At 33.1% G+C, this 27901-nt stretch overlaps 1 protein-coding gene across 1 annotated transcript in view; it reads left to right on the top strand.

Annotated features, from left to right (window-relative positions):
- Positions 1–27901, top strand: part of NBEA (neurobeachin) — a 620750-nt gene that overhangs the window by 235115 nt on the left and 357734 nt on the right. Inside the window, exons 32-34 of the mRNA XM_022574654.2 lie at positions 7247–7401; positions 9658–9784; positions 23407–23534. Coding sequence (XP_022430362.2) covers positions 7247–7401; positions 9658–9784; positions 23407–23534 — 410 coding nt within the window. The remainder of the gene's footprint in view (positions 1–7246; positions 7402–9657; positions 9785–23406; positions 23535–27901) is intronic.

The raw sequence follows: 27901 nt of genomic DNA, 5'->3' as shown, positions 1-27901 counted from the left end.
TTCTCCAAAACCACCAATTAAGCTTTACCATATCCTTTAAACTAAAATTTAACCCTGTATATCCAAATGCTTTTAATCTTTTGAGAATTTTGTATGTATCTATGATTTAGCTCAGTCTTAATTCTCCAGGGATTCCTGAGACGCCCCCTTAGTTTGGACAAAAGACAATAAAAAAAGGCAGAGGACAATATGCTTCTCTATACATTTTAACTGTCGTTATATTTCAGAAAATTATCTTAAGTCTGGGATATCACAAAAAGCTAGTAATTGTGTTGCTTCTGTGGCTAGTATACAATGATCTTATTATTTATATTTCATCCTTTTTGATTTTACATACCTGCTTGTGTTTCAGTTACTGAGTTTGATATGTTTGGGCAAATTAGTTTGTATTTTTTCCCCTCAAACTTTTAATATCCTTGCTTCCAAGTGTTTCATTCTCTGAAGAAGAAAATCTCTGAAATAAAAAATATTTTGTAAATATTATGGGACTAAAAAACAATATATATAGCCTTCATATTACTGAACCTAAACTATAAGCTTAGTCTAGGTATTCTCTCTCTAGTTTTTTAACACTAATGTTTTAAATATTAGTGCTAAGGATGACAATTTAGGATAAATAAAAAAGAAATGTTTAGTAGAGATGATGGAACCCTCCTACATTGATTTCTTTAAGCTTAGAATTAAGTCAGAATATGAAAACGTACAATTACTGCTGAGTACTTCAATTTCTGTTCTTACAGTTTTCTAATTTATTTTTAAAAAGTGTTTTGATTATATCACTTAAAGAATGAGCAAGTAAATGTAAGCTACATTGATTAAAACTCTGCCAGCCTTTACAACTGAAAGTTTCTATGATACCTAGCCACTGAAATCCCAGCTTGTATTACGCTCCAAGTACCCTGGGTATAGTATTTTAAGGCCAGTTGCCAGAAGATGCAGTTTTGACCCAGCATGGTTGTATCCTAATTTCCCCAATGTTGTTGCCTTTTTCTCTCCTGGCATTTCCACAGACAGTTCAGTGAGCTGAAAAAAGCATCTCTCTTTAAAGGGTGGACTAATGAAATACTCAGTTATTTTTCATACATCCTCTTTCTCTACGGGTACTCTAAATACTTTACAAGATAGCAATGAATAAATCATGAAAACATCATAAATAAACTTGTGATTTCTAATGAGCTGCAGTAAATTGTAATGTCAACTTAAAAGCAGAAGTAAAATTTTTTTCTTCATAGTTTCAATTTTTTCTTTCAAGATAAATGTTTAACAACAGTAAGCCTTGTTAGATAAAGAGTAATAATCTAGAAATTAGAAGAAATGGCTATCAGTAATGGGTTTCTGTAATTAGTTGTGTGACCCTTATCTGTTCTCTTTGGTTCTCTGGGACTCAGTTTCCCAACATATAGAACAATGCATCATTTCCAAAAAGTCCCATAAAGTTCCAAATCCCTAGAATAAATGAGATGGCCTTACAGTTTGTCTCAAAAGGTGGCAGATAGTTACGAACTTGGTTAAAAGACCTGAAATCCAGAAAAGATTTGACATGCCCAGTCTCAAAGCTATCACCTGTTTCCAGGTGTTCCCCCACCAAATGCACCTTCCACATTTAGGTCAGAGATGTTTTTCTTAAATGCAATACTGATGAAGATTTTGAAACAATTTCTTATTACACAGTAAAGGATGAACTTCTTAGTTTGGAATATAAAGTCCTCATCTTTCACCAGCCGTAAGGATCTATTTGCAGTCCTTCAATCTTTTATGATTTTTCATATCTCTTTGCCTCATGAAGTTTCTAATATTGAACTTTCCTCTTCTTGGCTGATTCCCATTGGTCCTTTTCAATTCAGCTTACTCTTCCCTGATAAAGCTCATCCTTTATGTTTCTGAAAGTTCTTGTGCATAACTCTAATCAGAGTTGTTATCGAAATACATTGCAGTTTTGTCTCTTGTATTTTCTTCAAGCATCTCTGACACGGGTTATGTCTTACTTGTCTTGGTATCCCCTAACTTGTCAGTGTAGTTGTATTCCCTTAACCTGTCAGTGCTCAGCAAGTGTTACAGAAAAGAGGGAGCAAGTGGAAAGAAGAAAGGAATTATTATAGGATCCATGAGTGAGATATAAAACTCACTTGTCTTAATAAGTCACTATTTAAAAGCCATTTCTTACTTTCAGTGTCTCGCTTTACACTTAGGACAGTTCTTGAAGTGTACAGATCAAATAGTATCCTTTTTACAAAACTCACATAACTAGTTAATGGAGATCCCCAAGACTCTGTCTTTGGACCACTTCTCCCATCTCTTTGCATTGACTTCTTTGGTGATTTCATCCATGTTCCTGGCATTAAATAACATATAGTCTGATTACTACCAATTTTATGTCTCAGCCCAAACCTGTCTCCTAAACTGAAGACTCATCTATCTGATTGCTTATTCAACATTACTACTTGGATGATTAATAACAGTCATAAAAAAACAAAAACAAACAAAAAAAACTGTTCCAACCATAGCAGTCCCTATCTTAATTAATGGCAGTTCTGCCCTTCCAGTTGCTTAAGGCAAAAATCTTTACGTAATCTTTGACTTTTCTCTCATACCCACATCCAGTCTTCTGCAAGTCGTGTTTGTTCTGCCTTCTTAATATAGTCAAAATTTGACCCATTGTTCACTTTGCATTTCTGATCCAAACTACTCGCATTTCTTACTTAGATTATTGTAGTATTCTCCTAACCAGTCTCCCCGCCATTTGCCTTTTCCCCCTTGTCTATCCTTAACATAGCAGCCAGCGTGATCCTGTTATAACCTAATGTTATATTGCTCCCCTGTTCCTAAGCTTTTAATGGCTGCTGATCCCACTCTGAGGAAAAGACAGCATCTTTACAGTGGACTATAAGGACCTATGATCTGAGGCCCTGTTACTTCTTTCATCTCATCTCTTATATCTCTGCATATCACTCAATCTTCTCAAGTCACACTAGCCTTCTTCCTGTTTGCTATCCCATGACACTCTTCCCTAGATACCCTCCTGGCTTGTTCATTCACCCTGTCAGTGTTTCCTCAAATACCACCTTTTGAATATGTCTTCTCTTAGCCACCCTTCCAATAATACTCGTTATTCCTGTCCATGCTTATTTTCCTCACAACACTTACCACTTGGTGTACTATATTTAATCATTTATGTTATTGTATTTTCTGTCTCTCCCTATTGAAATGTAAATTCCATGAGGGCAGAGATTTTGTCTGTTCTATACATTGCTATATCTCAGAACAGTCCCTCACACGTCAGAGTTAAATGAGTGAGCAGATCTTAAGACCACATCCCAAATCTATGGCTTTGAGATAGGATGAATTCAATGATGGAAAATTTTACACTTACATGTATTTTGTAATACACTCAATGTATTACAAAACATATAATTAATCACTCAGTGAAACATTTTGTTGAAGTGAATTAGATAGAATAGTTTTCTGGCTTGTGCTACTTTGATGATAATCTTTACAGCCTTGGCACATGTATAGATTATATGTAGTATAATGGAATTTTCCACTTCTTTATAGTTTTCAGTCTTAACGTTGTGGGACAGAAGTGTGAAATTGTATGGGAAAATATGGAAAGAATATTCATAAGATAGAATAATGTATTTTTTTAAATGTGTGTAGTGTAGAGTATTCTAGATATCCATCAGTATGACTGGCAGATCTAGTAGAAGAATGGAGTATGTTAATAGTCTAGATTGGTGGCTCAACTTTTGTGGCTATATTTTTGGAATCCAGATAAAAATTGTATGCTCACCGTAGAAAAATGTATATACTCTAAAAATTTGTGTGTTTTTATGCACCCTAATGGGGTACCCACAATGGGTACATAGACTCCTAGGTAAGCCTTTTGATGTAGGGGGGGATAAGTAACCAAGTGGAAAATGTTGACTAAGATTTTGTAAAAGCTGAAAATTTTTACTTTCATATATAAGTAGTTGCAAATACATAATAACATTCCAGAAAATAACTAATATGTTATCAACACATACTGGCAAGTATAAACATTCAAATAATTTGTAAAATATATTGCTTACGAGAGAGAATGGTCTGAGGTGTTAGGGAATGGGTAGTGTTGGTGAATAAATGATATTAAGGACCAAAATGGACAGTCCTCTGATTCTAGATAAACAATATCAGCATAATAATTAAAGGGGAAATAGTAGTTCTAACAAATGCATAAAATTATGGATTGAAAAAGAATTGGAGAAATCAGTCAAACCAGCTTCCCACCTCTCTCACCACCACTCTTGTGACATGGTCGTCCTAGCCCTTTGAACACATCAGTGTTTGGAAACTGGTGCTCATAAAAATTACTAGAGAGTTCTTTCCCCTGTTGGCCCTAATCTGGTATTTGGAGATATGTGGAAATTTCATCTTGTTTCCTTGTCAAATACCTCCAGATTTTTAAAAATTGGTGTAATTTTTTCTCACGTCTTTACTATAATTTTCTAGACTCTCAGTCTTTCCTGACATGACTTGTGTTCTAGATCTACTGTGATCCTAACTGTTCTTTTATGGACATGATGCTTTTTGTCATTATTCTTGAAATATGGTGCCTAAAACTATACATAGGACTTTATGAGGTCTGACAGTCACAGAGTATATCAGGATTATTGCTTCTTTGACTCTGGATACTGTTGCTGAGGTAGACCCAGATCGTATCAGCACTTTTGGGAGCCATAGCAATACTAATGATAGCTAAAATGTTTGGACCACTTATAATATTCCAGGTAAAGTGCTAAGCATTTTATATGCAGTATATCCTTTTATCTTTGTAACAGTCTTATGAAGTACAAACTATTATGTCTTATTTTAAAGGTAAGGAGGATGGAGCTTAGAGAGATTTATTTGCTTACTACCTTAGACATATATACACTACCAAAGTAAAATAGATAGAGGTAGAATTCTAACTCAGGTCTGTTTGACATTAAAAACTGGGCTTCTAGACACTGTACTCTATTTATATCCCTTGTTGTACTAACTACCAGACTGCTGAGTTTGCTGTCAGTGAAGTGTCTGGAGGCTTTCATGTCAATTGCTATTAAATCAGATGTTTTTAGAAGTTTTTTAGTAGAAAGGCATTTAATGTTGTTTGCATTTATTTACAAGCCATCATTACAGGTTGTTGAGATGAAAAATTTTTTCCCTCATTCATAGAACTAATTTTTCATAATACATATCTCATACCCTCAGTACTTGACAAGATGCCTGTAGTAGCCTGTTACAGAGAGCTTTTGTACAAAGTTGGTAATGATCGGTTAATCAGGAAGCTTTGGTAATATTTTTTCCTACCATCTACAAATTTGTCTCACAGCACTGTCAATCAGCCTGTGTTTCTGTATTTTAGCCATAAGGATTTTAATGAGAGATTTAGGAAAAAATATTGTAGTTTTACTAATGACTTCTTTTCAAATCAAGAATTGATCATTTTCTTTTCTTTCTAGATAGGCAATGAAATAGTTTAGAAGTTTAGGGAAGACTTTTGATGATAAATCCAAAATATTAGTTTGGTTTCTTTTCTGTTGATCTTTATGTAGATCATTGTAACTAAATACCTTATCTTGGAAGCAGAGAATTATTTCACTTTAGAAAATGGTAACAGTTATTAACATTTATAAGGCATTTCATAATTGACAAAGTTCTTTTAAATACAGTCTCATTTAATTTCTCCAGTCATACGTGAAGTGGCATTTGTCTTGCCATTTTTACTGAAAAACTGAAATTTAATATCACATAGCTTGAGAGTGATTTAGTTCTCAAGCCTTAATCTTCTAACTCCACATCCTGTATTCTCCATAATGTCACACCACCTCTCAGTGAAATAAATGAAGGTGTTCGATGAGGAATGATCAATGAAGGGATTGAAAGCATAGTGTGTGCTTTTGGAAATTTAATAAGATAGTTGAAAGTTCAAGGTTGAGTCTGATGAATTTGACACTATCCATTAAGGAAAAAAAAAAAGTATCCATAAAGAGATAATGAAGATTTTTGTCACGAGTAAAATTATTTAAGATTATAATTACTTTGGTCACAAAAAAGTTTTAAATACCCCTAAAATTGAAAATAATAATTCTTATAAATTTAGATTTTTTACATTGACAAAGTCATTTTTCTTTGAAAATCATTGGTATTAAGGAAGTTTAACCCATAGACTTATTTGACAATGAGCCATTGATATAGTTTCCTTTAAGTAGAACTTTTTAATGAGAAAATTATAAAATATAAATACATTTAAAAGACCTAGTTTAGATTGGATATTTTTTACTCTCAGTCATTAGTTTTCAAGCATTATATTTGAACTTAAAATATCTCATACATCTACTTTCTAGATAAATAAGTTCAATGAGTAATGCTTGAAAGTATTTATTAAATGGAGTTGGAGTGCTGTAAACTTTGAGAAAAATGAAGCTTCACTGAAAGGAAGTAAAGATATTTATTATGTTAAAGAAATAGTTTCTTTATCTTTTAAATTGACTACTATTCACATCCATTTATTATTTAGGGTTAACACAGATGTTAAGTTCAGAAATTTTTTTTATGAAATTCATTTAAATATGCTAACGAAACATGAGGAAATTTTCAACTTCTAAGTTCACAAACTTTAGAAGCTAAATAGATCTTTTACCAAATGTCTATTGTATCCTCCCAGTTCTCTTTCATTATAATAGCATTCCTACTATGAAAAACAACTCAATTTTGTTCAGGAAAATAAAGTTTAATTTTATTATGCCATTAGTTGTTATTCCATATTTCTTGGCTTAATATTTAGCTTTACTATGAGGAAGCTTCAGAATTTGGCTTTCAAACGTTTTTATGACTATTTTCCACATTTAGAATATGATAGAGATAGGATGAACATTATATGTATGTATATTTTCACACAAAAAAAATCCCTATATGCATATGAAAAATCTAACTTGAGCACGCATTTTTCCAGTTTTCCCAGATTCATGATTATAGACCACATGCCATCTTAAAAAAGATTTGCAAATTCTAGATTCTACATAAATGTTTGCCAAATGAATTATAATAGTTAACACACTTTACAATATATCCTTAATGTCTATATCCTTTTCACCAATTAAGGTGGGATCAGGAATTAAAAAAAGGGAAAAAGAAAGAAAAGAAAATTTGATGTTGATTACATGTATCTGCCATAGCAGGATTAGAATTCATCTTAGACCTTGTGTTATTTTTCATCATTTCTTGGCAGGAGTGTCGTGGTCCCTGTTAAGAAGCCCCCTCCAGGTAGTTTAGCTGTAACCACTGTAGGAGCCGCTGCTGCTGGAAGTGGGCTGCCAACAGGCAGTACCTCTAATATATTTGCTGCTACTGGAGCTACACCAAAAAGTATGATTAATACAACAGGTATTGTCTTTATCTATTTTTGTGATACCTCATCTTTTTCTTTCTGTTTTCTGTATCTTCATTTCTTCTGCTTATGTGATCTTAAAAATTAAAATACCCTGATCATTTAAGATTACCTTAACCTTTAAGAAGGTTATTCTTCATGTTATCTTTCAGAGTTTATGGTTATAGGGTGTACTTTTTAGTTTGAGAACACTGTGGGTTTTGTTTTGAGTCTTCTCAAAACATGATGCTATTTACTTTCAGAGTGAACTCAGTTTGCTGAAAGATATTTGGGGAGCAAAACCAAAAGATAATTTGAACACTGACATTTGATACATAAAAATTAGTAAATTGTACCAAGAATATCAAGGTATATTAAATATATTAGTGACAGAAAATAGATTTAGTGACATTTACTGGTTGAAACCTAATATGTATTTTTTACCAAGCTCCCCTGAGAACCTTGACGATATGCAAGAGCCTCAACTTGACAAAAAGTGCATGTGAATAAGAACCATTGTTTGACATTGAATTAATTTATATACTTAGATTACAGTTATATCCAATTCATTGTCCAACATTTTCCTAATAATTCTAGAAACAGAAAATTCCAAATCACTACAGATTTTAAAAGCCTGCCTAACATAACTTTTTTTTTTTTTTTTTTTTTTAAATTTCCAGAAATGTTCCTGTTGACTATTAGCTAAATAAATCCTTACCCAAATCTTTGTGATTCCGTTTTAGGTATTTATACAACGCAAGATGATCCCTGACTTTTCTTCCCTGACTATAGTAGCCTTCTCTTCTCCAAACTGTATAGCCTTGAACTTTTACATCTATTATCATTACTTAGATTATTCCCATTTTTATTAATTTCATAGCTCTTCTTTGTGCTTTCTGTATTTATCTTGTTTATCATACCACCTCAGTCTGACATATCATGAACAGCACATTTATGGGGTTGTAGTAAGTAGAATGTACTCTATCAAGCATATTTATGTTAGTAAATAAAAATCATTAATGGAATTGTGTTAAAGGACAAAACATCTTTGATTTATGTATAGATATATATATAAATATTTATATCTGACTTATCTGAAAACTTTATATAAAGTTTTTTCTATCCAGTTTACAGTCTTACTCCTTATACTCATTCTGCTTTCTAGAAAAAGGAATAAAAATGTTTTCCTTTTACCGAAATGTATACTCAGAAAAGTGTTTAAAAGATTTTTAAAATATACCAATGTAGTAGAAAGAAAAAATCTACATTTAGTGTTTATTGACTAAATCCTTACTCTTTAAGAGATAAGTAAATGAAAAAGCAAGTCATCTCTTTTTTATCTTTATTTGAAACAAGGTATGATATTTTCCTTTAATTCCTATTCTATGAATTAATAATAGATATGGGAAATGATGGTAGCTAGAAGTCCAGTGATAGTATAAAGCATATACTACAATAAAAAAATAAGTAATGAACATCCTCCTTAGAAATACATATATACAGATACACAAACACACACACAAAGAAACTGAGGGCCAACATGTAAACTGGACCCAAGACTCATTTAGATTTTGACATATACATGCTGTGTAAGTGTTGTGAAAATCCCAGTTTTATGGGAATTAGTGTTAGATAAGATAAAGATAAGATAATATTTAGGAACACTAGATGTCCCTCAACTCCACTGCTATTTAATATACTTACATGGTGTTAATATAGAAAAATCTGTTCTAAAATGGCGTCTTCATATCGTTGAGGAGAACTCATTATTTTAAAATCGGGTACAAATCTTATACTCATTATACCCCTTCTTAAGCAATCATTTTATCAAAATAAGCACTGATGCTGCAGTGCCACAAATTTATGTTGAGATAGTTTATTGCAAATTATATCTTATATGATGAAAACTAAAAATATAACAATATAGCAATAAAAACATAAATTTTTCACATCTAAATTTGCATTGTTTTATCAGCCTCATTTTCTCTAAAATTATTTTCATTTGTTGATGTCTTTTATTTATATCCCATTTGTAATATGTAGTTTTGTTTAGAGTAACATAAGTAAATAAACTGGATTTTAATGCAATAGCTATTTTTAATAATTATAAAGAGTTATTAGTGTACCGATGGCCAAATGATTTTTTAATGGCCAAATTCTATTTTGAAATTCAGATGAATATTTTTTTCAAACTCAGATAGTAATGATGTAATGAAAATTATTTTGTTAAATAAATTTATACTTAAGGCTAAAAATTATTATTTTGGGAACAGGTGCCGTGGATTCGGGGTCCTCTTCTTCTTCCTCCTCTTCTAGTTTTGTGAATGGTGCTACCAGCAAAAACCTTCCAGCTGTACAAACTGTTGCTCCAATGCCAGAAGATTCGGCTGAAAATATGAGGTATACATAACTATTTGTTTTTTTACTCCTTTTACTGCTTCCTCTCACCTCAAAAATAGTGAAACAGTATACATTAAATACAAAGATATAGTTAAGGATTCTTAAGAATGTTTAATTATGTATTTTGTGATTATATCTCATAATTGCAATGTTTTGATATTTTTAGATAGTTATTCATTATATAAAAATCATTTATTATATTTCAGTCTAAACTGAGAGATCTTGAATGGTTTTCATGATCTGACTTGCCTGAGTTTATAATCCATTGTCATATAGCACATTACTGTTTCCTGTAAGGTAGAAACATGCAAACGTGGCACCATGATAAAATTGGACATCTTTGGGGTGGTGAGTTTAAAATATAGACTTTCAAAATAAATCTGCAGAGTTATATATAACATATATAATTGGAAGTTGAATCACCAAACATTATCTTTTCTATCGTGATTAATAGATAAAAATGATTTGCAGTAGCATGTCAGAGAGAATTCCTAGAAGAGTTTGACCAAAATGCTTGGAGTTAAATTGCACATATACATACACACAGTATGTGTGTGTATTCACATTTTTAATTGAAGTGTAAAAGCTCAATGAAAGAACGATGTTATATTACTATCACTCAAGGCAAGAAATAGAACGTTACAGGTACCACAAAGCCCCCACCTTTTGTTCCTTTTTTTGCCACTATTCTTGCTCCTCTTCAAATTCATCACTCTGACTTAATACTAGATTAGTTTTGTCTTTTTTGAATTTTATATGAGTGGAGTTGCACAGTATGTATTCTTTTTGTCTCTGGCTACTTTTTCTCAACATTATGTTTATGAGATTTATCTGTATTGCCTGTAGCAATAGTTTTGTTCATGTTCATTCCTTAGTGGTTGTGTACTACAATTTATTAATCTATTTTATTGATGATGGGCATTTGGAATTTTCCAGTTTGGGACTATTGCAAATAATGCTGCTTTTTCACATAACAGTGCTGCTTGTACATTACTCTTGGGTATACTACACATTTGTATGCATATCTGTTGGGTAAATAACTGAATGGAATTGATGATTCATAGTGTTTGTGTATGTTCAGTTTTACTAGATAATGCCAGATGTTTTCCAAAGTGGTTAATGCAAGTTTACTAACTCATTAGCAGCGTATGAGAGTGCCTACTTTTTTATATCTTTAACAATACTTAGTATTATCACTTTTACATTTTAGCCATTTTGGTAGAAGTATAGTGGTATTTCATTGTATTTTTAGTTTGTATTTTCCTGATAGTTAACAAGGTGGAGCACCTTCTTATATATTTATTGGTCTTTTGGTTTTCCTCTTTTGTGATTTCCCTGTTGGAACCTCTTACTCATTTTAAAACGTTGAGTTGTTTGTCTTCTTAATTTGTAAAGTCTTTTCTCTTTATGCATTTTGAAAATGAGCCCTTTGATGATTATATATTGTATATATATCTTCTCCCATTCTGTGGCTTTTCTTATTATCTATGTGATATGTTTTGATCAACACAAGTTGTAAATTTTAATGAAACTCAATTTATCGAGTTTTTGTTTTTCAGTGCTTTTTGTGCTATAGATGAAATCTTTGCCTACATTTTCCCCATCTCATCCTCTGGCTGCTTTATTTGTGCTTTTTATATTTAGATACATAGTTCATCTGGAATTGAGTTTTGTGAATTTTATGACATAGGAGTACTATGGATGTCAAGATGACCCAGTGCCATTTATTTGAGAAACTCTCCTGTCTCCCATGCTCTGCCACTTTTGTCACAAATCAAGTGTTCCTGTATACTGGATTCTGCTTTGGCACTCGATTCTACCCAATTTGTCTGTTTGTCTATCCTTGTGACATACTGTCATAATTAGCTTTAGGTTTAATAAGGATCAGTATCTGGATAAGTAATGTCTTCCCATCCTGTCCTTTTTTTTTTTTCCAAGGAAGCCTAAGCTATTCTTGATGCTTTGCATTTCCATTTAAATTTTAGAATCAGTTTATCAGTATCCATATTGAAAACAACTTGCTGGGATTTTAGCAAGGAATGGAATTTATAGATCTGTTGCAACTGGAGTTATATTTCATCTATAGATCTCTTTCAATATTGTGACTTCCAAACTATGAACAGCTTCTATTCCTTCCATTTCTTTAGTTTTTAAAAAAAATTTTTCCAGTAATGATTTTTAGATTTTTTATGTAGAAGTCTTATATGTTTCTTATATGATATATTCTTATAATTTAAGTATTTTGTGTTTGTATCTTCGTTTCTCTAGTTTCCAAAATAAATTTATTGAGATCATTTGTTTATGTTGTTTAAGCTCAATTTAAAAATACTCGATTTGAGTGTACATTTTAACGAGTTTTGAACAGTTTATATGCCCATACAACCGCTACCACAATGAGGATGTAGAATATATTTATCACTCCATATAGTTCCCTGTGCCCCATTTATAATTTACCCCATCCTTCCCCAGGCAAGCATTTATATACTTTTTAATATCATAATTTAAATTTGTCTTTTCTAGGATTTCACATAGATGGAATCATAGAATACACTTTCTTGTGCCTACCTTCTTTCACTCAGATTTTGAGATTCATTCATTTCTTTTTGTTTATGAGTAGTCCATTCCTTTTTTTTCTGTGGAATGCGGGCCTCTCACTCTTGTGGCCTCTCCCGTTGCGGAGCACAGGCTCCGGACACACAGGCTCAGCGGCCATGGCTCATGAGCCCAGCCGCTCCGCGGCATGTGGGATCTTCCTGGACCGGGGCATGAACCCGTGTCCCCTGCATCGGCAGGCGGACTCTCAACCACTGAGCCACCAGGGAAGCCCAGTCCATTCCTTTTTATTCTTGAGTATTATTCAGTTATATGGCTATCCCACTATTTATTTATCTCTTCACTTGTTGATAGACATCTGGGTTTTTTTCCAGATTGGGGCTATTATAAATAAAGATTCTATGGACATTTGAATACAACTGTATTGTAGACATATGATCTTGGGTAAATAGGAGTAAAACAACTGGTTGAATAGGAAGTATAGGTTTATCTTTATAAGAAACTACTGAGCTGTTTTGCAAAGCAGTTGTATCATTTTATACTCCTTTCAACAATGTGTAAAAGTTCCATTTGTTCCATATTTTTGTCAACACTTGGCATTCTCAGTCTTTTTAAGACTTTATAATTTAAGACTTTTCTGGGTATTCATATCTCATTTGGATTTATTTTCCATTTTCCTAATGATTAAAGATGATGAGGTTTTTTTTCTGATATGTTAATGGACCGTTGAAATCTTTTGCTATTTTTTTAAAAAGTAGGGTTGTTTTCTTGTGAAATGCCACCATTCTTTATGTATTCCGATTATATGTCCTGTGTCAGATATTCCATTCTGTGGCTTATATTTTCATTTTGTTAAAATTATTTAGAACAGGAAGTTTCTAATTTTCACCAAGTCCATCATTTCAAAAAATCTTTTCTTTTATGGTTTGTGCCTTTGTATCTTAAGAAATCTTTACCTAGCCGAAAGTCATGAAGATATTCGCATATATTTTCTTCTAAAAGTTTTGTAGTTTTAGCTTTTATGATTAGGTCTATGATCCATTTTCACTTAATTTTTGTGTGTGTGTGGTGAGGTAAAGTTTCAGTTTTGTTTTTATCCATATGTATATCAGTGTTTCAGCACCACTGAATTACCTTGGCACATTGGTATAAAATCAATTGACTGTCTATGCGTGAAGCTATTGCTGGACTCCATACTACTTCATGATCTATATGGCTGTCCTTATGCCAGTTCCCCACTTTATTACTATAGCTTATAGAATATCCTGAAATCAGGTAGTATAAGTCCTCTAACTCTGTTCTTTTGACCGTTGCTTTGACTTTTCTAGATTGTTTGCATCTTCTTATATGTTTTAGAATGGGCTTGCCAATTTCTAAAAAAAAAAAAATCCTGTTGAAATGTTAATTAGGATTGTGTTGAATATTTATTTAAATTTAGGGAGAATTGATATCTTAATAATATTGAGCCTTCTAATCTATAAACATTGTCTATAACTCCATTCATTGAGGTTTTTAATTTCTCTAGCAACTTATTATAGCTTTCATTGTAAAGGTCTTGTACTTAGTTTTGTCTTTTTTTAATTAGTTTTTCATGTCTTTGATGATATTCTAAATTAAAATTTTTACTTTAAATTTCCAATTTTGAGTTAGAAGCCAAACAAAAAAGGATAAATACTACATGTTTCCATTTATATAACATGATAGAAAATGCAAGTAAATTTTCTTAACAGAGAGCAAATTGATGATTGTCTTGTTAATTATATCTCAATAGGACTGAAAACAAAAAAGAAAGAAGATTTCGTGTGTTGGTAGTATATAGAAAGACAACTGACTTTTGTACACTGATTTTACGTATTGCAATTTTGCTTAATCCACTTAAATTTAGTAGTCTTTGTTAGATTGTTTAGACTTTTCTCAACTCAATATTATCTGTAATTTCCTTATTATTTTCTGTGTGAAAGATAATGTCACTTGTAGCTTTAGTGTTATTTATTCTTGTAGCTTTGAGATTTCACCAGTGGAGCCATCTCTGCCTGGAATATTTTTTTTACTGGGGAGGTTTTACAAATTAAATTCTTTCATTGGATAAGTGACTATTCAGATTTTCTGTTTTCTTTTTGCATCTGTGTTGGTCATTTGTGACTTCTAGGAATTTAGTCATTTTATCTAAGTTATTGGATTATTGCCATAAAGTTTTTCATAATTTTATTATTATATTATTATTTTAAAACACTTGTAGGATCTCTAATGATGTTTCCTCTTTCATTCCTGATTTTGTAATTTATGCCTTTTCTTATTTTAGCATTATTAGAGTACCTATTGACTTTTCAATATTATAATTTTCCTCCCAGAAATTAGACATTAAATTCATTAATTTCTTTTCTGTCTCTATTACATCAAATTCCACTCTTTTTATTTCCTTTTAGTTATTTCAGGTTTACTTAATTTTCTCTTTCTAGATTTTTAGGGTGGAAACTTAGATCAGGAGTCTATAAACTACAGCCCAGGGACCAAATCTTCCTGCCATCATAAACTTTATATATAAACTTTGTGTAAATAAACTTTTATTGGGATACAGTCACATCATTTGTTTATATATTGCCTGTGACTGCTTTCACATTACAATGGCAGAGTTAAGTAGTTGCAATAGAGATAGTATGCCCTAAAATCTTAAAATATTTAGTATCTTACCCTTTACAGAAAACATTTGCCAATCCCTTGCTTAGATCTTTGATCTTAGATTTCTTCTTTTCTATTACGAGCATTTAAAGCCATAACTTTTCCACTAAGCACTGTTTTAGCTGTATTTCAGAAATTTAATGTTGTTTTAATTTTCATACAGTATTTTTTCTAAGTTTCTCTATGATTTCTTCTTTGACTTCTGAGTGTTTCAGAGGTGACTTTGGAGATTGACCTTTCTCAGTATAATGCCATGAGGTCCATCCAAGTGTGTATGTATTAATGGGTCCTTTTGTATTTCTGAGTATTATTTCATGGTATGGATGTACGACAGTTTGTTTAACCATTCACCCACTAAAAGACATTCGGGTTCTTTCCATTTTTGGCTAGTACCAAAAAAGCTACAATAAACATTTGTTTTTATGTGAACATACATTTTCATTTCTCTGGGATAAGTGCCCAGAGTGAGATTACTGGGCTAATATGGTAAGTACCTATTTAGTGTTATAAAAAACTCCCACCAGCAATGTATGAATAGTCCAGTTTCTCTTCATTTTCACCAGCATTCGGCATTGTCTTTTTTTTTTTTTTTAAGGCCATTCTGGTAGGTATGTAGTGATATCTCATTGTGGTCTTCATTTGTATTTTCCTAATGGATGATTCTGAACATCTTGTTGTGTGCTTATTTTCCATTAGTGTGTTCTCTTCAGCAAAATGTCTGTTTATATCTTCTGCCCATTTTATAATTAGATTGCTTTTTCACTTTTGAGCCTTAAGAATTCAGTATTCTAAGTAGAAGTCCTTTTTCAAAATTGTTGTTTCCAAGTATCTGCTCCCAGACTGTAGCTCGTGTGTTTCGTCCTCTTAATAAAGTCTTTGGCAGAGGAAACTTTGCATTTTTATTGTAGTCTAGCTTATGATGTCATGTCTAAGAACTCTTCACCTCACCTTAAGTACTGAAGATTTTCTCCTGTGTCTTCTATAAAGTTCTGTGGTTTTAAGTAGTAGTTTTAGTTTTAAGTCAGGGTCCCATTTTGAGCTAATTTATAAAGTGTAAGGTGTGAGGTTTATGTCCAGGTTTATATTTTTTCCTGTGAATGTCCATTTTTTGCAGCACCATTTGTTCGAAAGACCATTCTTCCTCATGAAGCGTTTTTAAGACCTTTTAAGGCAGATCTAGGGTGGCCTTTATTCTTGGGCTAATTTTGCCACTTAGAAAGTGTGCTGGATTTCTCCTGAACGCTCAGTATATCTAAGGAGGTCCCTCCTTTTTGGCTAGAGGGAACGCAGACAATTCTAGACCTGTGTGAGATGTAGAAGATGCCTGTTAGGACTCCTCCATAATTGTTCTTTCTTCAGAAGTTGTTCTACTCTAACCTTGGGAGCTTTCAGGCATCCCATACCTAGATTGTTACTCAGCCAAAGATTACTGTGCTCTCCATACACCTTCCTCTTGCATACTATGCCCTCCAAATTCTGTTCACCTTTGCCTCCTTGAACTACAGTTTTAATCTTGTCAACTGAGAAAGGTTGCTGGATTCTGTATCTGCCCTAATATGGGAAATACCTCCATGTAGGAAATCTGGGTGCTGGTGGGACTCACCTCATTTGTTTCTCTTTCCTCAGGATTTTGTACCCCACATTTTGTATGAAAATAGTTGTTCTCCGTATTTTGTAATATTTTCTAGTTGTTAGCATGGGAGGTAATTGTAGACCATCTTAACCCCTTCAAGGTGAAAAGTAGAATTTGATACTTACGTTTCCTAATTTATCTATAATTCTTTCTAACTAAGCATGTATGGACAGTCATTTGATCCATGAATGTTGGCAGTTTTATCCCCCATTATACAAATACTTACACCTTTTTATTTCTTTTTCCTGACTTATCGTATCACCTAGTATCTCCAATACAGTTTTCTATAGAAGCGGTTAGAAAAGGCATGCTTGTCTTCATCTCAAATGAAAAGCTTTGAACATTTCATCATTAATTATGATGTCTCCTGTCTATTTAATAAAGATACTTTTTATCAAATTTAAGAATTCTCTTGTGTTTATAATTAACCAAGTTACCATCATTATGGGTATAGAATTTTATCTCTAAAGAGAGGGTAAGTCATGGAGATGACCATGTGGTTTTCCTCCTTTTTCTGCTAACATGGTCTATGATATTGACTTTTAATTTTAAAAATGCTAAACAAACCTTAAATTCCTGAAAGAAATCCAGTTTCTTTGTGATGTAAAATCTGTTTTACCTTTTGAAGAGCTTATGTAAGATTGGTATTTTTTATTTGTTTTTCTTTGTTTTCTAAAATATTTGGTAGAGTTCACAAGCAAAGACATCTGATCCTAGATTTACTTTTTGGGGAAAGTTTTTAAGTTAAAATGTTACAAGTATCCCCAGATTTTCAGTTTTTGTCCTGTGTAAGTTTTGGTACATTCTGTTGGCATAATGTAGTTCATAATATTCTCTTATTATTATTTTAACATTCATATAATCTGTAAGAAAGTCCCTCCTTTTTATTCTTTATTTAAAAATAAATTTATTTATTTTATTTATTTATTTTTGGCTGCATTGTGTCTTCATTGCTACACATGGGCTTTCCCTAGTTGCAGCGAGCGGGGGCTACTCTTCGTTGCAGTGCATGTGCTTCTCATTGCAGTGACTTTTCTTGTTGAGGAGCATGGGCTCTAGGCACACGGGCTTCAGTAGTTGCGGCTCACGGGCTCAGTAGTTGTGGCTCATGGGCTTCAAAGTGCAGGCTTAGTAGTTGTGGCGCACGGGCTTAGTTGCTCCACAGCACGTGGTATCTTCCTGGACCAGGGCTCGAGCCCGTGTCCCCTGCATTGGCAGGCAGATTCTTAACCACTGTGCCACCAGGGAAGCCCCCTCCTTTTTATTCTTGATGCTTATTATGAGCTTGTTTCTGCTTTCCTTCCTTGCTTCCAAGTCTTGGCAGTGATTAATCAATTTTATTCATATTGCCATTAAGAAACATTCACTAGAGAGAAGTAAGAAGAAACTGTTAGGTTGAAGTTTATACCTTATTATCTTTTCCTTAGTGCAGTGGATCTTAAACATCAGTATGCAACAGAGTTACATGGGAGGCCTGTTAAAACACATTGCTGAGCCAATACGTAGTTCTAGTTCAAGACTGAAGGCCTGAGAATCAGGAAAGTTGATGGTATAAGTTCCAGTATGGAGGCTGGGAGGCTCAAGACCCCAGAAGAGCTGATGTTTCAGTTGAGTCTGAAGGCCAGCAAAGACCAACTATCAAGTAGAAGGGGTTTTCTCTTATCTAGCCTTTTGTTCTATTCACGTCTTCAGTTGAATGGATGAACACACACACATTAGGGAGGACGGTCTGCTTTATTCAGTCTACCCATTCAAATTGTAATCTCATCCAGAAACACCCTAACAGACACACCCAGAATAATATTTAATCAAATGTTGGGGCACCCTGTGGTCCAGTCAAGTTGACACATAAAATTAACCATTACATGAAGTGATTTTGGTGTGCTGGCTCTAAGAATACACTTTGAGAAATAGTGTTTTAAGTGATCATCTTCTAGATTGCAGCATTAATTCCTGATTTATATAAGTCCTCTTCCCAGACAATGTATGGATCTCAGTGTAGCTTAACTTCATCTACTCCAAATTTGGCAAACACACTTATACATATGTGTATGCATGTGTGTGTGTGTGTGTGTGTGTGTGTGTGCGCACATAAAATTGTAAATGCAAGGGCTTCCCTGGTGGTGCAGTGGTTGAGAGTCCGCCTGCCGATGTAGGGGACACGGGTTCTTGTCCCGGTCCGGGAAGATCCCACATGCTGCGGAGCGGCTGGGCCTGTGAGCCATGGCCGCTGAGCCTGCACGTCCACAGCCTGTGCTCCGCAATGGGAGAGGCCACAACAGTGAGAGGCCCGTGTACTGAAAAAAAACAATTGTAAATGCAACAAGAGAATATAATTACTATTTTATTGGTCAACATATTTAGATTTATCCAAATTTTTATCATTTACTTTTGCTCATCATTCCTTTTTGAATATCTGACTTACATGTGCTATCATTTTCTTTCTTCTTAAAGAACGCCCCCTTTAGTATTTCATTTAGTGCAGGCCTGACACTCCTGAATTCCCTCACTTCTTATTTAACTAAATATCTTTGAAATGCATCTCTATTTTTGAGGAATATTTTGAACCAAAGTAGAGTCTAGGTTGGAAGCTATTTCCTTTTAATGCTTTAAAGATATTAATGGGAAATTCTTAGCCATTACCTCTCCTAATATTGCTTCAGAATCATTCTATTCTTTCTCTGGGACTTGAATTACACATATATTAGATATTTTCTGTATTTCTCATCTATCTATCTATTTCTCTCTCTCCATTATTCTAGTATTTCTTTTTAACCTTAGTCCACTTTACTACTTCTCTTTTTAACTGTTTCTAATCTTCTGCATTCTTAATTTTAATTTTTGTGTAAGTAGTAGAATTTCCATTTGATTTTTTATGGGTTAATATTCTCTTCCAGTTTCCTATAGTGTCTTTAATTTTCATGTATGTGTATATATATAATAGTTGCAGCCATGGATTTTTATGTATTTTTTCTCTAATGGATTATTTATAGTTTTATTCCTACAAATTACTTAGAATCTGTAAACCCCTCTAAATGAGATTTCCTTAATATAGGTAAAAACCAATATATGATTGTGTTTTTTAAACTAAACTCTTGTGTTTTAAGTCATATTGTTTTAATCCAGGCACTAGAGCTGTAGAAATTCATCTAAAGCATTATTATATCCTTTGAGTGTTTAGTTTTCCTATCATTGGTCATTTTGTTAGAGTGGTTGATAAATTTCCCAAGTTGCAACCATAATTGTGTTCATGGAAATCAGTAATTCTCTTTCTTAAAAAAATTTGTACTTACTATCAAGAAAAATAGCCAAAGTCAAAATAGCATCATAAGCATAGTTAGTGTGACTGAAGAGAATGAAAAAGAATAAAGTGAGGAGAGAGGAATGAGTAGCTTAAGAGAATGCATTTCAGCCTAGAGTTGACAAACTCTATATTTAGATCCCAAGAATGTTCTAAAATATTAAGAAGTTATAAACAGATTATTAAGATTATAACCCTCACACTAGACTATGTAGGGCAAATTCCCCATCAAGTCTACATTTGTATTATTTCTCTGCACAAAATGTCTTAGACTAAGTGAATGTTTTTTGAATAAATGAAAACTTCCAAATGAAAAATTAGTACTTGGTGTTTTCCCTAAATTAAGTAAAATACGCTAGTTGTTTTAGAAAATAATTTGCCAAAGGACCTTGTTTTATTTCTGGTAGCTATAGGTTCCTTCCGCTTTTAAAATGAAAATTACATTCAAAAGAAAGAATAATTTATTTATTTTTATAAGCTATAAAGTCAAAGAGTTCTCCCTTATTAAGATTTTAAAGAATTTTTAACATGTTAACAGGTACATTTTTCATGTGCCTTGGGATTGGGAAAAAATAGTTTTACACTGTGTATTTATCTGAGATGATAATTGAAATAACAATATAGGCACAATATATCTTTTAAAAAATTTTTTTTTAGTAATTGGTGGTTATCTGCCAGGTGATAGAGGAGGGAGGGTATAAAGCTAAAATTTATGTTTATATCATTTCCTTTGAGAATTTAAATTGTGTAAGAATGAAGATAACATACTTTACACAATGTTTAAAACACATTATGACGAATCTATATGTCCATTTTCTTCACTATGAAAAAGTGATGATGCAACTTTTCCACTTAGAATATTTTGTTTTTGCTTGATAGAGAAATCTGGCAGTATTATTTGATAATAATCTCCTGTATTTAAAACCTTTAATCTCTTGCTGGGTAAAATGTTACATTTTTTTGCCCTTTATTAGAATATTTAAATTATGGTTGCAGAATGATTTATAAAAGCATCATTTAATGTTCTGTTAACATTTTGTAAGAAAATAGCTGCAAAAAGTCTTATTATAGGGATTCACTCACTGAGAAATATCTTTTTGTCCATTACCCTTAAGTAAAGGTAATTAGTACACATTTACATACACACATGTAATTAGTTGTGTAGATTAATCAGTTTCTATTTGATGTTTAATTTAATCACCAAGAACAGTACTTTTGCAATTCTGAAGCCTCTAAATTATTATACAGAAACCTGTAAAATATGCAAAAAAAATCTTAAACTAGGGAAAATGTTTCTGACTTCAATTAGATAGTAGTATATTATGATCCAATAGTATAACTCTGATGTGAACCTCTATAAATCTAGAATGTTTCTAAAGTAATTTTACTCAGTTAATCTTAAGTAAAAATAAATATTCATGCTTCACTCAGAATTCAGGTGCAAAAACAGTAGTAATTATATCTAGATTTTTCTCCTCTTCATAGGTTCTCTTTTACCATTCTTACTTACCTTTCCTTGGTAGAGAGGATTACTTTAGCTGAGAAGCTTCATCAGACATGATCCTGGAGATTAGAAAGAATGAATGAAATAATGGATCTAAAAAAGAAGTTCTGTCTATATTCTCTAAAATTCAGAGCTAACTCATTATTATGATGATTATTCTGTGACTTCAGGTAGTCCTTCCTTTCCTAGCTGTTTTATTACAACTTAATAATAGTAAGTACTTTCATTGAAACAGTTTTTCTCAAAACGTGTTTCCTGGATAAGCAGTATCAGGCCACCTGAGAATCTTTTAGAAGTGCAAACTGTGTCGGTACACCCAAACCTGCTGAACCTCTAAGGCTGGGGCCCTAGCAGTTTGGGTTTAAACAGGCCTTGCAGGTGATTCCAACCTACACCAAAGATTGAGAACCACTGCCTTAATGTAGGTGTTTGCTCCAGGAGTAACAGAGTAGGGGAGAATATTGAAAACTCTTTGTCTTCAGCAAGTCTGCAAAGCCCCACCCAGGTCCTTTTTTCTTGCTTAAAGTTGTTCCTCCAGAATATTCTCTTTAAGTGTTTGTGGAAGTTACTAAACCTGAGTTTCCTCTGAGTTCTTTCTCTAAAGCTGTTGACCCAAATAAGAGGAAGTAAACTTAAATTGAAGTGTTAATGATGAGGCTTTGTGTACACAAAGGATTCAGATCATGCTCTTTCCAAGTTAGGAAAGAGCATCCTAGATTATTCCCTAATCCCTCGCTATTCACTTAAAAAAAGATGGAATAGTTCAGTTTTAAATATTAATAACACATTGCAAATTATTCTGTGATTAATTACCTTTTTGTCATTTATGTTTTCCTCATACATAACAAAAATGTTGCTTAGCATTGTGGCAGAACTTTTATTACTGTAAAGTATTGTTTAATTCCTTACTGTACATGTCTTCTGTGTAGAAGAATATGTGCTCATCTAAGATTATTATATTGATTTTGTTTTGGTTCAAATATATCAGAGTCACATTTTGTAAGATTAAATACAAGTGTGTTCTATTCAAAGTAGCAGTTACAAGAGCTATCATTGTTGACCTCCCACTATGTGCCAAGCACTTTTCTATGCACTTTACATGCCTTAGCTCATTAACCTTCACCTGGTAGGTACTGTTACCATCTTCATTTTGCAGACATAGGAAGTCTAATGTCCCAAGGTCACCTAGGTAGCATACGATGGAGCCAGCATTCCAGTTCAAGTAGTCTTACTCTAAAGCACTTACTTGTAAGAGAGACAGTTGGATGTTACCAAATTATTTATTTGAGCAGAATTATTTTCTTTATCTGTGTTTTTACTTTTACATATCTTGCTCAAGGTACTTTCAAGAATGTCAGATAGTGCTTATATAAAGTCATATAACTTGAAATTTAATAGCCAGCAATATAAATAATGAATGATACAATGATTGGTAAATAAAAAGTAAGTGGGCTTATGAAATAGAAAACGCCTACTTTGGCAAAGCAATTCACCTGTATCATACTGAATTCAGTTATCCCCTTATTTGTCCTGCTTTTCAGGAAATTTTCAGGGAACTCTTGAGAACAAGAGCTCATTCTTTGTAACTTTCACAGTGACCCGTGTAGTATGTATTTGAAACAGCTTTCTTTGGTGGAAAGAAGGATAGACGAAGCCATACAGGAACTTCTTTTCTTGAAGCTCCTAGAGTTATGGACAGAATCTGTGGCCCTTGTGGGTGACAGGATCCTGATTCCTTTTCACAGTATAATCATTCTGATTTAGCAACAGTCTTTTGAGTAGCCTTATGACTGATGTGAAACTCTACAGTGTCCCTTCTACATGAAGCTGTTATTATTCAGTGGGTTAGAATTGGACTTTTATAATTTTAAAGGTTTTAATTTAGAAGTAAAGTTTATTTGACTTTTTGTATTGAACCATATTTACTAGTCTTTATGTCTTAATTTCAACAGCATCACTGCAAAACTTGAAAGAGCTTTAGAAAAAGTTGCTCCTCTTCTTCGTGAAATTTTTGTAGACTTTGCCCCATTCCTATCTCGTACACTTCTTGGCAGTCATGGACAAGAGCTATTGATAGAAGGTATGATTTCTCTCTCTATTCTAATTATTTTAGTTTCCTACAATGTATCTATTAATCATGGCATAACTTGTGCTACTAGAGGAATATTTATTGACAGAAGAATATAAAGACATTGCTTCCACAAATTCTAGTAAGATATTCATGTATGCTTTCTCCTTATTCATTAAAAAAAAAAAAGTAGCATGTTTGCACAGTCAATGCTAATAACAGAATGAAGAACTTTGAAAAAGTGTTGGAATGGGAGGCTCTGGCCCTTATAATCCCAATCTATTAGGGCTGCTGTATATCCTTCATTAGGGTGGCATGTTTACTAAGCAATGATCTCTAAAATCCCCTTCTAACTCTTAAAGTGATGCTTCAAGTGACTTTTCTTATTCACACATACCATGTGTAATATGAGGATCCTTAACTGAGAAAATGTAAAGAAATACTTAACTGGGAATTGATGAAGCTGTTATCTACTCGTCAGCAGCTTAAATGGAGTGAGGAGGCAAAGAAGATAATTAACTGTTGGGAAGATTTAATATAAGCATCTGTATTAGGAGCTTTGAAAAATATGGTTGTCTGAAGCCTTACTTCTTTAAACAGAAGTTTTGTTCTATAAATATTCATGAGCTTCAGAAAGGGGTAATCAATATCTAGATGATCCTGTACATGAATAATGGCTTTAGGTGCTATTCCTTGAATTTAGCAGGTATATATATATTTATATATATGTTTATATATTTGCAAACATACATACACTCACACTCACACACACACACACACACACACACATATTTGCTTTTTACTTCCTATTTACTGTGGAAGTTTTCCTTACCTGTTCTGTCATTGTCTCAACTGCTTTTACACAATCTGTTTCTATTAGGGGAAACAATAATAGTTAATAACCTGAATTTAAACCCTTGTTTCACTGCTTTCTTAGCTGTATGACCTTTGTGAGTTACGTAGCCATTTTGTAGCTTAGTTGCTTTCTATAAGATGTAGTCAATGATAACACCTCCCTCCCAGGGTTCTTGTAAGGATTAAATTATATAATGCCTATAAAGCTCTTAGAATAATGACACATGGAGGGCTATTCATTTTTTTCTTAATACAGTGTTCTTGCTCTAGGCCAAGTGCTATTAGATACTTGGAATATATTAGTAAATAACAAAGATCCCTGTCTTGGTCACCTTATATTCTATCAAAGAGAGAACATAAATAAATACTGAGCAAAATAAGTAATTAAATTATATAGCATATGAGGTGGTAAGTGTTATGTAAAAGGATAAGTACAACACAGGGGATTGGGATTATAGAAGTGTCAGGGTTAGGTTGCAGTTTTAAAGAGGTGATTAATTTTAAATAAGCCAGTAGTAAAAGTTACATCTCAGCAAAGACTTAAAGGAGGTGAGCCATACAGCTTACTAGAAGAGTGTCCTAGGTCAAGAGAATAGTGTAATGACCCTATAACATGTGTTACCTTTATAATAAGAAAAAAAATTCAATAAACATCATTAAAAAATTAAATCTCAAATGTTTCCTCATTCCCTAAAAGTCTTTTAATTTTTTCAGTATTTATGTATATCTTTTCCAGAAATTAACTGACAAATTTACCAAAGAAATTCATAAATAGTGAACAAATACATGCAAAAATAAACATGGAATAAAGTTAGTAATATAGTAGTGTTAGTAATGGATCCTGTACTGTTATTAGAATTGGGATGCAAATTCAGCACTGTTTTCCAGCAGCCAAAGCAAAGAAGGAATTATTTGAAGTTATATAAAACTTATATTATTGGTTCCTAAATGAGCTTGTGACAATTTTGAGTTCTAAGGAATTACTGTCAGATGACTTTTTAACTGCTGTATGTTGGTCAGTCAGAACCCCATACATGTAGCCCCCTTTCCAGAATTTTCCGTGGCCAGACATCTGGACTGTTTCTTATTTCTTCCCAGCCCTGCAGAGAGAAGGTAGGAGAAATAGCCTGTAATTGAGAGCTATTTTTCTTGGGCTTCCCTAAGTTTACCTCAAATACTCTGAATTGAGTTGAAGCAGCATTAAGAATAATCCTCTTGGATTTTTATAAAGGTGACTGTGCTAAAAAGGAAACGTTAGACCAAGTTATATATTAAGAATTCACTTTGTGTTCCCTTGATAGAATACAATTTTACTTTGTCACTTTTCTGAATCCAAAGAATTTAATTAAATATCCTATTTTTAAAACTATGTTGGTGTAATGTTCATACTCTTCTTTTGTGTTAAAGTGATTTTTCTTAATAAAATGATGATAGCAAATGGTAGATTTTTAAGTTTTGAGTTTCGTTTTGAAAATGCCATTACTTGGCACAATAGAAAGTTGACAACCTTAAGATATGGTCCTCCAAATTTCTGCTAGGCCATACAATCAAAAACTCTAGAATCCTCTGCTGTATTCCAGAACAGCATTAGGTATCCTCACCATTTAGTCATAACCTTCCTTTTCAGACTCAACTAGTCTCTGTCCTCTTACTATAGAGGACATTCCTTTAACATTCAATAAGTTACACATTGTCACATTGCTTTGTTTTTGTACAACCCTTCCTTCTGCATTGGATCTTTTTCCTTTTTTCTTTCCCCCAAATTATTCTCATCCTTTGAGTTCTGCTTCAGGTTCCTTATGCCAAATTAATGCCTTCTCTTCTGTGCTCCTGTGCCATTTTATTTATACAATATTAATAAAATTATTTTTCACTTGTAAATAGGAAGTATTTTATTGGTTTTATTAACATTGCCTAACTTAGATTCCGGTACATAATATTGAGTATTTTTTTCCTTGTACTTGAATACAACATTATTTGTGTTACTGATAATGTTTGGTAGAGGTAAGTTTTGAAAGTAAGGGAAGGTAGATAAAACTTTTGTGTTCTGTGGTGAGAATTCCTAATATTGATCAATCATCCACACCCATGCCTTGGATCCTATACTCACCCAAGGTCCATTCTTGCTCTCTGCCCCAGACTATGGAAATACATATCCTGTCATGTTCTCATTCTTGAACATGTACTCTTGATCATTCTTTCTTTTTCCCTCTCCTCCATTTCCCTTCTTTCCATAATTTGACACACCATTCCTCTCTCCTCTGAGAAGAAAAACTGTCAGACTATTGTGAAGAGCTCAGGAGAGTAACATGATAAAAATATCTTTAGTTATTGAATATTTCTGTTCAGAAATAGTGCTTCTGATGAATAAATCTCAATGCTTTTGATTTCGTCATATGTATAGGTATGGTAGGAACAAAACTGGATTTAGGTAACTGAAGATATTTTAATGTCTTATGAAAAGAGAAGACAATTACTCCTGATTTCAAGTAATCATAAAATATGTTTGAATTGAATCTTTGTTGTTTTATATTCAGTTTTTCTTGATTCACATGTGTATCCATTTAAATCTTTTCTTATAGAATAATTAATTATTGGTAGTTTATACTGTCTGTGTCCTTTAAAACACATGCTAAAATAATGTCCTTTCCTTTTCTTAATTTGTCTATAATTTTATTAGTCAACCTGTGTTAAATTTATTATTGTATGATTCTATAGTAATCAGTGTTGTTCATACCTTTTAAGTTCACTCATTAACAGTAGCTATTTTTGCATAGCTTTTGTGTGTGTGTGTGTGTGTGTGTGTGTGTGTATGTCTTCCCCTTGGCAATAATTAGTATTTTTTAAGATGATAGTTTTGGGGAGCTTAGTGAACTTTTTCTAAGAAAATTCTAGCTTTTCAATGTGCAAACTAATGTGTACAAATTAGAGTATATAATGCAAGTATCAAAATCTACCAGCTTAAGATGGCAAAACAGGGGCTTCCCTGGTAGCGCAGTGGTTGAGAGTCCGCCTGCCAATGCAGGGAACGCGGGTTCGTGCCCCGGTCTGGGAAGATCCCGCATGCCGCGGAGCGGCTGGGCCCGTGAGCCATAGCCGCTGAGCCTGCGCATCCGGAGCCTGTGCTCCGCAATGGGAGAGGCCACAACAGTGAGAGGCCCGCGTACCGCAAAAAAGAAAAAAAAAAAAAAAATGCAAAACAACCTTTGGTCCAAAATTGTTATAGTTATACTAATGGGTTGGTTACCGAACTTTTAAATCTGTTTCACTGCTCTATTATTACATGAGTACACCATTGTTTTAATCCTTGTCAATTTATAGAGGTTGTATATAATCATCACCCACCAGTCCCTCTCATCTTTTTGAATAAATGATCATTATCATTAATTTAAAACAAAACAAAATTGCTTTATTTATTTGGCTTAAGCAACAATGGAGGATGCACTTCAGAGGAGCCGTTGGGCTTCTCTTAAAGAGTTGAGAGGAGCCTATTTTAGAGTTCAGATTTAAGGAAGAAGGTCCCG

This window comes from Delphinapterus leucas, chromosome 18, assembly GCF_059928025.1.
Source record: "Delphinapterus leucas isolate spDelLeu-1000000601 "Yukka" chromosome 18, BTC_Dleu_Yukka2, whole genome shotgun sequence".
NCBI lineage: Eukaryota > Metazoa > Chordata > Mammalia > Artiodactyla > Monodontidae > Delphinapterus > Delphinapterus leucas.
This window is presented reverse-complemented; position numbering and strand designations above follow the sequence as displayed.